This window comes from Onychomys torridus, chromosome 3, assembly GCF_903995425.1.
Source record: "Onychomys torridus chromosome 3, mOncTor1.1, whole genome shotgun sequence".
NCBI lineage: Eukaryota > Metazoa > Chordata > Mammalia > Rodentia > Cricetidae > Onychomys > Onychomys torridus.
In genome coordinates this window covers 12,866,923-12,879,257 of record NC_050445.1, presented here as the reverse complement: position 1 = coordinate 12,879,257, position 12,335 = coordinate 12,866,923, and the positions used below count along the sequence as shown (strand labels likewise).

General features: G+C 50.7%; 1 protein-coding gene across 4 annotated transcripts in view; it reads left to right on the top strand.

The window, feature by feature from the left end:
- The window catches only part of Crhr2 (corticotropin releasing hormone receptor 2), a 41,969-nt gene that overhangs the window by 24,276 nt on the left and 5,358 nt on the right, over positions 1 to 12,335 (top strand). For 2 of the 4 annotated variants that reach the window (XM_036180222.1, XM_036180224.1), the window contains 6 exons: positions 2,619 to 2,704; positions 4,615 to 4,721; positions 4,984 to 5,101; positions 6,397 to 6,550; positions 6,976 to 7,036; positions 7,974 to 8,046. In XM_036180222.1, coding sequence (XP_036036115.1) covers positions 2,619 to 2,704; positions 4,615 to 4,721; positions 4,984 to 5,101; positions 6,397 to 6,550; positions 6,976 to 7,036; positions 7,974 to 8,046 — 599 coding nt within the window. Of the gene's footprint in view, positions 1 to 2,618; positions 2,705 to 4,611; positions 4,722 to 4,983; positions 5,102 to 6,396; positions 6,551 to 6,975; positions 7,037 to 7,973; positions 8,047 to 12,335 lie in introns of all 4 variants that reach the window. The other 2 variants (XM_036180221.1, XM_036180223.1) reach the window with 1 other exon arrangement.

Here is a 12,335-nt window from a genome sequence, read left to right as displayed (position 1 = left end):
TCCTGGGGGGCACAAAGTGGCCCCAGTATGAACTCTGCCTACTTGTCTGTCACCAGGGAGCTAAGCTCAGTAGCAAAGGAAAGGACCAGATTCAAAGAGACAGAGCCCACACTGAATCATGGCAAATGTTCTAAAATAGATTTTTGTTTTTCAAACTACAGATTGTGTGACAATAGATGACTGTGAAATTGATTTTGTGGGTCATAACTAGCATTTGTATATGAAGCAAATAGATACATTAGAACAGAGTAGAATGCAAAATATTATACCTGTGGTCAAACTAAATTTGACTTTGTGAAACTGGATCCAAGCACTCATGTGCATGCATGTGTGTGTGTGTGTGTGTGTGTGTGTGTGTGTGTGTGTATTCAACAATACAAAAAATGTATGTGTTAATGGAGCCCGAGGACAATAAAAGGTGAAGTGCTATGTTCCAAGAAGTGAGACTCTCTGGAAGAGGTACTTCGAGGAAGAAGAATGATGGATTCAGGTTTAGAGGATTGGACAGGCCCTGTGGAGGAGCTGGTATCAGACCAGTGTGAGGATAAGCAGGAGTTTGTTGGAGAGCAGAGAACAGAAGAACCTCTAGCTGGAACAGCATTGCTCTGAGCATGCGCTAGCTCCACTAAAACAAATGTCAGCTGTGTATGGGATGCTAAGCAGACTTGGGGTCCAGGGGTGGAGAAATCTTAATATTATGCCAAGAAAGTTGAACTTCATTCTTAAGAATAATAAAGAGACACTTATTGATGATTCTTAAGCAGGCATGACATTTAATCAATGGCCTGTACCACCTTTCTTACCAACAGTGAGGGAGGTGTTCCCACAAGATGCCAGGTAAAAGATATTACTGGATAAAAGAGCAGCAGGACCTTGGGAGTCTGGGTCTTTCTACAGAGTGCATAAATATTTCTTTTTTATTTTATGTGTATGAGTGTTTTGCCTATATGTATGTCTGTTCACCATGTATGTTGTTAGTGTCAGAGGTCAAAACCAGATATTGGATTCCCTGGAAGTGGAGTTAGGGATGATCGTGCACTACCATATGGATGCTAGGAACTGAACTCTGTTCTTAATCACTGAGCTATCTCTCACCCCTTTCTGATTGAGACTGAGTGCTGGAGAGGTGCCGGGGTCTCTCATTGAGGCTTACAATCATTGTGAGGCACCACAGGCTGACTCAGGATCCTGACAGAGATGGGCCTCATGCTGATGGTACCAGAGGCAAAGTTTGTTTTTTTTTTTTTTTTTAACTCTGAATTTGGAAACTCTGTTGGCTTGGAGCACCGGATTAAAGAATAATTAAGCTAATAGAATCTCACCCCATTGTTCTCTGCTCCTCAGCAATGCTCCTTAATAATCCCATCTCTCTGAGCTCACTGTCAGCTCAGTGGAAGTGAGTTTCTAAGTAACTTAATATTTTTTTCAGAACTCACTGCTTCCACAAACAATCTAAAGTTTCCCTTCCAGCCCCATGACTCTGTGCTCCGAGCTATTTATTTTAATTAGCTTTATATTGTATATCTAACATGAGCCAAAAAAGAAAACCCACAAACAGCTGCCCATTAGCCAGTAAGCAGAGCTCTGGAACGAATCAGGCTCTCAAACAATGGATTATTTGGAATTGTAATCAAAGGGGAGGTGAGCTCCCTGCTAACAGTGTGCTGCAGAGCAGAGACTGGGGAAGGGCTTTGAGGGAACTCAGGAAGGAGGCACCCTCCTGCCTGGAGCGGGTAGGCTATAGAGAGAGCTGCTTCGGATCTAGACTTCCCAGGTCAGAGCTCAGGCTGAATACTGGGTCTGAACATATTTGCCTCATGCTTTATAACCCTTGATGGAGCCTGAGCTTCTGCTCACTGGACACTACTGCTCCAAAATGTCCCGTTGGACACCACATTCAGCTTTGATGTGAATACTGGTTCTCTGAACATACACAACACACAGTGGCCTGCAAAGTGGTCATAGGACTATGGCAGAAGCACAGGCCTGCACCCCCAAACTTCTGTTACCATAGCCTGGTGACCCAGAAGTCATGAACACAAAACCCAGAGCCAACCCTTGCCATCTTGGTATTCTTGCCTTTCCCTGCCTCAGTTTCCTTCTCTCCAGATAAAGGATTAGAACACAGACTGAACGGCAAGTGTAGCTTGTCCCTTAGACTCAGCTAGAAGAGTCCCTGGGCGGGCAAGCATGCACTGTGTAAGTGGCAGCTATTGTTGAAATGCTATTGGAGAAGAGGATGGGGCACACATGGGAAATGATGGAGGCAGGGACAGAAATTGTTTGTTGTGCTAAAAGCAGCCAATCTTCAGCTGCAACCCAGGACTCACAATTGTTCAGTTTTGTAGCAGAGGAATAAAATGAAAGAAGGTGCACAAAGAGCTGGTCAAAGAGTGTGTCTGAAATGGGTTTTAGCATGCCTCCCAGCCACTGTGTAAGATAAAGCCCTTTGTGCAATTTCCATATAAATGACTCATATAAGTGTTCAGATATGCATTGTGTTTTCAGGTCCAGGGGAACTAAGGAGTGTGGATCTCATCCTGCAGGTACCAGGGAGCTAGGGAGGGTTTTTGAGGCGAGAGAGTGACCTGACTCTCAGTGGTTGGCATCTTCTCTAGGGAATGCCTACCGAGAATGCTTGGAGAATGGAACATGGGCCTCAAGGATCAACTACTCACACTGTGAACCCATTTTGGATGACAAGGTGAGTGACCCTGTTTTTCATAGAGTGTTAGGACTCAGGCTGAGCACAAAGGACCTTATGGGCAACAGAAGCAGTCTTTGTGTTACCCAGATCCTCTTCTCTGTGCCTCCTGTCCTGCCTGGAGTACCCCTCCAAGAAAGCTTGGGCTGGTGGTATGAAACTTGGGAAGGGTACAGTCTTGTAGCGGGTGCTCCCTGCAGCTAGCAGGTTCTGTGAACACATTATTTCCTCTACCACTGAGCCTCACTCTCCCCACCTGGCATTTCTACTGTTCCATGGAGAAGCAACTACAGCCTCATCAGGACCACCGGGGCAGGAAGCTGGGCCTGCCTGGGCCTTGCCACCCGGTACTGGTTCTTGCTCTGGAAATGGATCAGTGCTGCCAAATATCTGGCCTCCCTTGCCTTTGGGTGTAGTACCGTGATCCAACCCAGGGCCTCATACGTGCTAGGCAAATGCCCTCCCTCTGAGCTCCCCCTCCAGCAAGCTGTGCTTCAATTCTGACCCCAAATGATATGTCCCAGTTCCATTCCCTCCCCTCCTTCACCCAAGGAAGTCCTCAGTTGGTCTGGAGATCTTCCTCAGATAAAGTCCCAGTGCAGAGGCTGGAACATTGGCCTCTTCTGAGAAGTGGTGCCACGGAATGTGAGCCCAGGCATTCCACAGAGAGGCCTCAGGGGAGCAGGAGGAGAGACATACAACCTGGATAGAAAGATGCTCTCTTTGGACAACCCTCTGTTCTTCCTCTATGTCCTTACACCCCTCAGGAGATGGTGCAAGGTACACTGACTTATATTCCATTTGAGTGTTATTCCTAAGTGGTCTACGATGTGTATCTTCACTGGTCTGCTCAGGGACCAATCCAAACCTACCCCTCCGGGCCTCCCATAGTTCACTGCTTATAACATATGAGGGGAGATTGGTCCCATAGAATAGATGTCATAGCTTAGGGCCATCTCACCCTGAGTTGCTATGACAGCTGGGGTCTGAGGAGAGAAAAAACCCAGATGTGGCACTGGAGAGGCTCAAGGTTTAATTCTGTATCTGTAGCTCCAAGCTATCTCAGAATAGACCGTGTCCGATGGGCAGTGGTGGCACATGCCTTTAATCTCAGCACTTGAGAGGCAGAGGCAGATGGATCTCTGTGAGTTCGAGGCCAGCCTGCTCTACAAAAGAGTTCCAGGATAGCCAGAGCTGTTACACAGAAAAACCTTGTCTTGAAAAACAAAAACAGACAAAAAAAAAAAAAAGAATAGATCATGTCCATGTCCAAATGTGCCCCTAAAAATTCATGTTGGGAGGCCTGATTACAGTTTCTGTGAGTGTGTGTGTGTGTGTGTGTGTGTGTGTGTGTGTGTGTGTGTGTGTGTGTTGCTGAGGACTGAACCCAGGGCTGCACATGATAGATAAGCTCTCTACCACTGATCCTCAGCTCCAGCCTTCTATTTTCTCTATCTTTCTTTCTTTCTTTCTTTCTTTCTTTCTTTCTTTCTTTCTTTCTTTCTTTCTTTCTTTCTTTCTATCTTCTCTCTCTCTCTCTCTCTCTCTCCCTCCCTCCCTCCCTCCCTCCCTCCCTCCCTCCCTCTCTTTCTTTCTTTCTTTCTTTCTTTCTTTTCTTTTCTTTTTCTTTTTTCTTTTTCTTTTTCTTTTTTTTAGACATTAAGTTGTCCAGAGAGGTCCTCCTAACTCAGCCTCTCGAGTAGCTGGATTACAGGTCTGCACCTCCAGGCTTCAGCAATTTATAACAATAGAGCCACCAGGCCAACAGAGGGAAGACCTAGAAGCCAGGATAGGTGGGGATACTTAGAGCCTCTTTTGTCACAAGGTTAGGACAGAAATGGCTGGAATAGCAGCCCTACTCCCTCATAGCCATGCTTCTGTCTTCCCATGCCTGCCTGTCTGTCCAGCAGAGGAAGTATGACCTGCATTACCGAATCGCCCTCATTGTCAACTACCTGGGCCACTGTGTTTCCGTGGTGGCCCTGGTGGCCGCTTTCCTGCTCTTCCTTGTTCTGCGGTGAGTCCACCTCCACCCTGCTTTCTCCTCATCTTTGTCTCTCCCAGACGTTGTCTCCTCCACTCTGGGGCCCAGGGAAGAGTGCACCAAGATGGGGATTAAGCCGGGTGCTGGAGCATGGTGTGACCGCCAGGGGTATCTTGGGTTCTGGTGCAGCCCCACTTCACCCCAGACCGTGTCTTTCCCAGTGGGTCCTTACTCTGCTGACCCCCAGCCCGAGCCCCAGCTGAACCTGGCTGACCCTGACCTGGGCCCCCCACAGGAGTATTCGCTGCCTGCGGAATGTGATCCACTGGAACCTGGTCACCACCTTCATCCTGAGGAACATCACGTGGTTCCTACTGCAGCTCATTGATCATGAAGTGCACGAGGGGAACGAGGTCACTGCTGGGAGCCTCAGACGTGGGGGTGCCTGTCTTGCTGCCTGACGCTTGATGGTCCATCTCGTGCAGTGACCCGCTATGGGCCAGGCCTTGGGGGTGCTCCCAGCTAAAACCATCACCATTCCCTGCCCCCGCCCTTACCCATCTTGCAAGTCCAGACACCTTAGAGGAAAAGGAGCTGGCACTAACTTCTATTGGGGGTTTTATTGCTTAATCTCAGCATGGGACTGGAGAGATTAATTCCCCTTCCCCGGACATGGAAACTGAGGCTCGGAGAGGTGAGCTTCACCACCAGGCTATACAGCGGCAGCCCTGGCTGGCCACTGCTCCCACCCCTGTCTCAGTGCCTCTTTTTCCTCTCACCCCCAGGCAAGGTAGCTACCTCAAGGCTTAGAAAGGTGCCCAGATTTGCAGAGGCCTCAAAACTAGCCAGACCTTCCCCCTGCCCCCCATGAGACAACATGAGCCCCTCCAACACCTCAGTGGCCATGGCCCCACACTGCTCCTCATGGCTCCTTTCCCTCACGTTGTTTTATTTTTTGTTTGTTTGTTTATTTGTTTTGGTTCTTTGAGACAGGATTTCTTTGTGTAACTCTGACCGTCCTGGAACTCACTCTGTAGACCAGGCTAGCCACAAACTCAGAGAGATCCGCCTGCCTCTGCCTCCCAAGTGCCAGGATTAAAGTGTGTGTGCCACCACCACCCGGCATTTCATTGTTTTAAAGTGAAAGTTCCTAATCGGAACCCAGTCTGACTAGCTAAGTGGAGAAAGGGACCTGAACATTGAAAACAGGACTGGTCAGATCCAGCTCTGATTGCAGGAAGCCGACCAGCCTCCCTTTCTAGACTGAAAACATACGTCACACACGGTGATGTAGGCCTATAATCTCAGCTACTTGGGGAAACTGAAAAAGAGATTTATACATGCGAAGCTTACCTGGGTCACATAGTGAGTTCACAGCCAGCCTGGGCAATTTAGTGAGACACTGTTACAAAAGACAAGTGTTTTCAGATGGCTGAAAAGGCTAAGACTGTGGCTCAGAGTGCTTGCCCAGCAGGTGGGAGAACCTGGGTTCTGTCCCCTATAGCACAGAAGCAAAAAGGGAGGAGAAGAGAGGGGGGCCTGGGAGAAACACTGCCCAGAAGTGAGGGTGGGTGGCTGAGCTACCCCACTGAGAGTTGGTGTTATTTGGAGCCCTGTCTATGAGCCCAGAAGCGGGAGGTTCCTTGTCTCCCTGTGGGAACTGCTCTCCTGCCCCAGCAGCCTCTCACCACCCCACCCCCACATGCAGGTCTGGTGTCGCTGCATCACCACCATCTTCAACTACTTCGTGGTCACCAACTTCTTCTGGATGTTTGTGGAGGGCTGCTACCTGCACACGGCCATCGTCATGACGTACTCCACCGAGCACCTGCGCAAGTGGTTCTTCCTCTTCATTGGATGGTGTGAGGGTCCCTGGGTGGGCAGGAGGGCCTCCTGGGAAAGGGGCACTGCTGATAAAACTCCCCCCTTGGTCTTGAGGCTAAGGACTGGAGCCCAGCCGGCCTCGCTACCCCCGTGCAGCCCCTGTCGTTACCCTACGCCGTCTTGGCCAATGCCCCAGAACAGCTCTGCCCGCCACCCATGCGCCATCTCAGGATGCATCTGCTTCCTCCCTTCTACCCCCCAAACCCTGCAAAGGTCATTCCAGGAAGCCTTCCTCCTACCCAAGGTGACCAGACCAAAGATCCTTGTTTCTGACCTCAAAGACAGGCACCATAGTGTCACAGATGGCCTGTAGTTGGAAGACCAAACGCACAGTCCCAGGCCTTGATACAAGAGGGTCTTTCCGTATCTGTCCATCCTGTGCAGCGTGTATCTCTCCTTTCAGGCATCCCCTGCCCCATTATCGTCGCCTGGGCAGTTGGCAAACTCTACTATGAGAACGAGCAGTAAGTGCGACAGGCCAGTGGGGGGCTGAGGGGGGGTGTTGAGTTAAGACAGGTCAGCCTTGGCTCTGGCCCAGCCCTGAGTCGGGTTGAATCATAACCCTTACCCGAGCAGACCATGCTTTTGTAAGTCCTCAGGCAGAAAGAAACAGGTCCATCCCCATGAGTCCTCAGACACCACGCTCACACAGTGTACCCGTGAATTCAATTCAGCCTTCCTTCAGACTGGGATACAGGACCACAGCCCAGATGATGACAGCAGCTCCCCATGGGATCACAGGAGCAAGAGGTGGCAAGCGGAATTTAGGATGTGGAACAAGACTAGGATCAGCTTTGAGGACCTTAGCATTGAGGAAGTCTCATAAAGACAAAAGCTGCTCAGGAAGTAGAGGCCCTTGGTGGCTGATAAGCTTTTTCTCAAAGGGGCTGTTCAGACCGAAAACAGAAATTGTGGGTGTTCTGAGATGGCTGTCTGAGACTGGCCTGCAGCGCGTGCATGACCTCTGAACTTCCATACTGGCTGGTAGAGTCAGGAACTTTACCTGGCCTTTCTTCTGGGTCCCAAAGCATTCCCAGCAGTCAGTGAACAAACAACAGACAGCATGGGACAGCTAGGCCCTAGACCAGTGAAGGGGAGCCCAGATCTCCAGAGGTTCCTGTACCTGCTGAATTCCGAGTCCTGGGGCCCTACAACCTGCAACAAAGTAGGGGACTGTGGAGGGCCCCAGGCAAGCCCTGAGGCTGGCCACAGGAGGCCAGCCCCACCAGACACACACAACCAAAGACAGGGGAGGGCATGGAACTGTCTACCAAGAACTGCCCTGGAGGCTGGGCTCAGGAAGGGTCACCCCAGAGGGTCCTAGTTCTGAGTTGAGAAGGGCCCTCTGGGCACATTCAGGAGGTGGCCCAGTAGGCCACCTCAGCTGCCCTGTCTTTGCAGGTGCTGGTTTGGGAAGGAACCTGGTGACTTGGTGGACTACATCTACCAGGGACCCATCATCCTCGTGCTCTTGGTATGTCCTCTGGGGGTTCAGGGATTCTAGGAGCCTAGCAGGAGAACCACCCAGGCAGAGACACTGACAAAGGCCTGGCCTGGGCAGCACCCTGTACTGCTCCTGTGCCCTGCACGAGGCACCCAGCTTTCATCAGCACCTTTGGGCTCTGCCTGGGGCCACCTGCACATGGCTCCAGACTCTCTTTAGTATTTCTCTGGGTGGAGACATGGTCTGACTGGTTGGTTCTGTCTTTCCGGGTCACGTGCTCTTTGCCAGGTGCAGTGCTGAGATAGGAAGGTAGGCAAGCAGTTGGCACAATCGAAAGGTGTGCCAGCTTCTGTTCGGCACAGAACCGAGCTCCTCTGCCCTCAGGAACACCCTCTAGGGCCCTGCCCACCGCCCTCAGGCTGGCAGTAGATTCCAGAATGCAACATAATGAGCAATTGTTCCTAGGCCAGCTCCCCGCCCTTTGCCAAGTGTGTTCGCATCTAAGATATAATTGCCACCACATCTTTAATCCACAACAAGCCTTAATTAAGATAGAGTTTAAGTAGGGGCTACATTCTGAAAAAAAAAAATCCCATTATATATCATACATTAAAAAATATACAAAAAAAAAAAACATAAGAAATTGACATTTCTATAAGATTTATTTCGGGCTTCTGTGTGTACTAGCTCTCTTAAAGGGCCATGGAGCCTTCTGGAAAACTCAGAGGATGCCCTCCTCTTGCACACAGCAGGTGCCTAGCAGGGCCTACCTTTGTCTATCACGGCGACAAGTACCATTTATATCTTCCATTTCCCGACTCTCTCCTTCCTGTGACCTTTGGAGTCACTGGACCCCATCTTTGGAGTGTCCTTGATGGACATAGCTAAAGATGGCTATAAAGGTTTCCCACCCACCTTCAGGGCTCCACTCACTTGAGAGGCAGAAGCTGGTCTTTGTCAGCAGTGAGGGAAGGACTGTCCTTGGCCGGGCAGCTGCAGTGACTCACTCTTCAGTGAATGAAAACCTCCCAGCCAGCTGCTAGGAGCGCATGTGGAGAGATGGGGCTTTTGATAAACCTGGGTCCCAGCCAAGAAGGCTGGCCTGGATGGGAACCAAAAGCTTGGCAATAGCTCCTGCCTAACGCTGTTGTTCAGGTAGTGAGGAAACCATGAAGAAGTGAGGAAAGGATGTTTGGAGTCCAGCTCCCTACTGCCCAAATTTGCCTGCTTCTCCTTCTGTGTACACACACCCTTCCTGTGGAGCCGGTTAGTCATACTAGCAGAGGCTTCCAGGGCGTGAGCTGAACCCTTCTCCAGGTTCTGTTCCCAGCAATTTCAATCCTCACACATCTGCTACATAGGGGAGAGGGTACTCCCCACTGCAGAGATGAGCTCAAGGTCTCAAGCACATCTAACGGAGCTGAGACCCAGGGACCAGCCTCCCTGCTTCACCACCCTGCCTGCCTGGCCTTTCTGCCTCTCCTGTTCACTCAAGGCTTGTCGTCACTAATTTCTGTGAATGTAATCTGGCAGTGGAGTCTGTGAGAGGCCTGACCACGGCCTAGTGGTTGTTGTGGGGAAAGCATGTTCATTCTTTACAACTGACACATGGTCTTTTCACCATGATGGCCACCCTGTGCCAATCTTCAAAGCCAGATCCACGGTTATCTGTGTTGGACAGCCAAGGAAGCAGAATCTGTGGTTAGTGATTTGCCCAAGGTCACAGAAATGCAGGGAATTTGAACCTGGAGGCCCATGCTTAAAGCCAAGAGGTCACTGGAGATGGTCTTAGGACCTGCAGTAGGGAATAGCAGCAGAAGCAAGGAAGCAAGGTCAGGGTTATCTCCGAGACCAACAGCCTTGGTCTCAGCCTGGCACCTTGGAAGAGCTATGTGTACAAAGGTCTTAGCCACGTCCCTTTGAAGGTGGGGAGGCTGTCCTCGCTGTCTGCCCTGGAGGGTGCCTCAGGACTATTAACTGTCCACATCATCAGTCTACCGTTTTTTTGGTGCTGAACTATCCCTGTGACACTAGATAAAGTCTCAGGCTAAGCGCTGTCCCCTTACATTCTCTTGGGCTCAAAGGACAAGGGATAGATATCTAAAGCATGTGATACTTAAGGTCTGACTGATTGATGCTGGCCTTTGTAGCTCATGGATGGTGGCTCCTTACTCTACATGCCGCCCCAAAGTACCTTCAGCATCCATACAGCATCCCTACAGTCCATGGCCATACCTGTTTCTAACGCAGATAGATGCCCAAGGCCCCAGTCTGCTCCAGTAACATGCGCACATAACAACATCCAGGGGCTTGGCTGTACACATCTGGGGTCCTGAGTATGATGTCAGGTGTGCACAGCTGCTGGGAGCTTTCTCCAAGTGCTAATCAGCTCCCCACATGTAGTAATTCATCTAGTGAGGGCCAATCTCCCAGGGACTGTAGCTGCTAACCAAGTCCATCTTGTGGGGTTCCCTGGGATATATAGATCCATGTAGAGGAGACAGATGTGGTCCCCAAGTAGGTGTGGTGCAGAAAGCTGCAAGATGGGTGAGAACCAAAAGCAGGAGGCAAATACAAAGGCTGGAGAGGCCTGCTCAGAACCAGGATAGGGCAGCGTAGAGATGTCCCTTAAGCCTGAGGTGACTATCTTAAAGATGACAGGAGGTGCCGGTGGTGACATACTCATTTAAACCTTTGCACTCGGGAGGCAGAAGTAGGCGGATCTCTGTGAGTTCGAGGCCAGCCTGGGCTACAGAGTGAGTTCCAGGACAGGCTCCAAAAGCTACACAGAAATACCCTGTCTCAAAAAAACAAAAAACAACAGAAAAAAAAAAAAAAAGACAGGAGGCAAGTCTGAAGCCCACAGAGAGATGAAACAAGTCACCTGTTCTGTTATCTGGTTCTTCCCTACCCACCCACCGCCCTTCATCCCCTGCCTCCCTCTCAGCCTGTGCCTGCAGTGAGGATCTGGTAACAACAAGGCTCCTGTGAGCAAGCAACATAACACACTAAGTACTTTCCCCTCCAGCAGACTTGGGAGCCTTACGTACTGGGCTGCAGAAGCTTTGTACTTTTCCTGCCTTGGATTATGGTGGCAGGCAGGGCTGTGCCATGTGCACTGTTGGGGTAGGCAGTGGCTGCAGCCTCTGGGTTTGTGGGGTGATGCCGAGGGAACTCAGCCCTCTCGGTCCTATGCTCTCCTTCTATAATGCGTAGGTGCAGCATATATCTAGAGGATCCGATGTATGCTGGTGCTCTGGACTCTTTCTCGGCAGGTCCTGGAGTACCCAAAGCCTCCCAGGGAGAGACCTCCAATGGGGAGTGGAGCCAAGCTGCTGAGGGTAGTCAGTTTCTGTCTGCCCATGTTTCCTTAATTCCTGGAGCAGCATATGTGTGGGGGCTAGGAGAATGGGGCTTCTGAAGCCAGCGCAGCTGTCTATGGCTTGACAAATCAGTCTGTTGGACCTGGGCATCTCTAAGGCATGGCTAGTGGTGGGGCCTGCCTGTAAAAGAGGCTGCAGCTTGAGGAATGGCTATGTAGTGTTTGGGACTGCACCTGGAATGGTGTGAACACTAGAGCTTCATTGTTGAACTCTAGGCATGCAGAGGCCACCCCAGGCCTGGCCTGTCAAAGTGTGTGGAGCCTGAAATGCTTACATTGTGGGAATCAAGACAAGATCTTCTCCCATGGTGGCTGCCTTGATGCCTACCACCACCTTCCAGGCTCAGGCCCACTCTAGGCCTGGCACCCACTCCACTGAGCCTCCTGAGGAGAAGCAGATGGAATACAAGTGTCCGTGGCACTGAACCACCAATGTTAGGGGTGTGGAAAGACAAGACTTCTTGGGGAAAGCTTCTTCAGGGAGCTAGACTCACCTGTACCACTCCAGCACTCTCAAAATCCAGCCATTTGGACCATCTTAAGAACATTCCAGGCTGGGTGAGAGTGCCCTGCAAGGGAGATGTTGAGGGAAATGGGTTTTCCTGTGTAAGTTTTCAGGTGCTTCTCCCTCATGGAGCTTGTCTTGACTCCCACAAGCAGCATTACACTGGCCGCCATCAGGGACTGGCTCCTCCACCCAAGACCCCTCTCTCCTGGTCTGGTCTCTGCCTGGAAGCTTCCTGCTTTCACAGCTAACATTGTCACTGGTTCTCAGGTTATTTTAGTGCCATTTCTCCAGCGAAATGGAGTCCCTCCCCATCTGCAACTAGTCCGTAGATCTCCGTGAGCAGGTGCTGTGTCTGCCTGTCCACATGCCTTTCACTGGTGCCCAGCACAGAGGCTGGCATGGTAACGTGATTGGTTGAGTGCAAGGGTG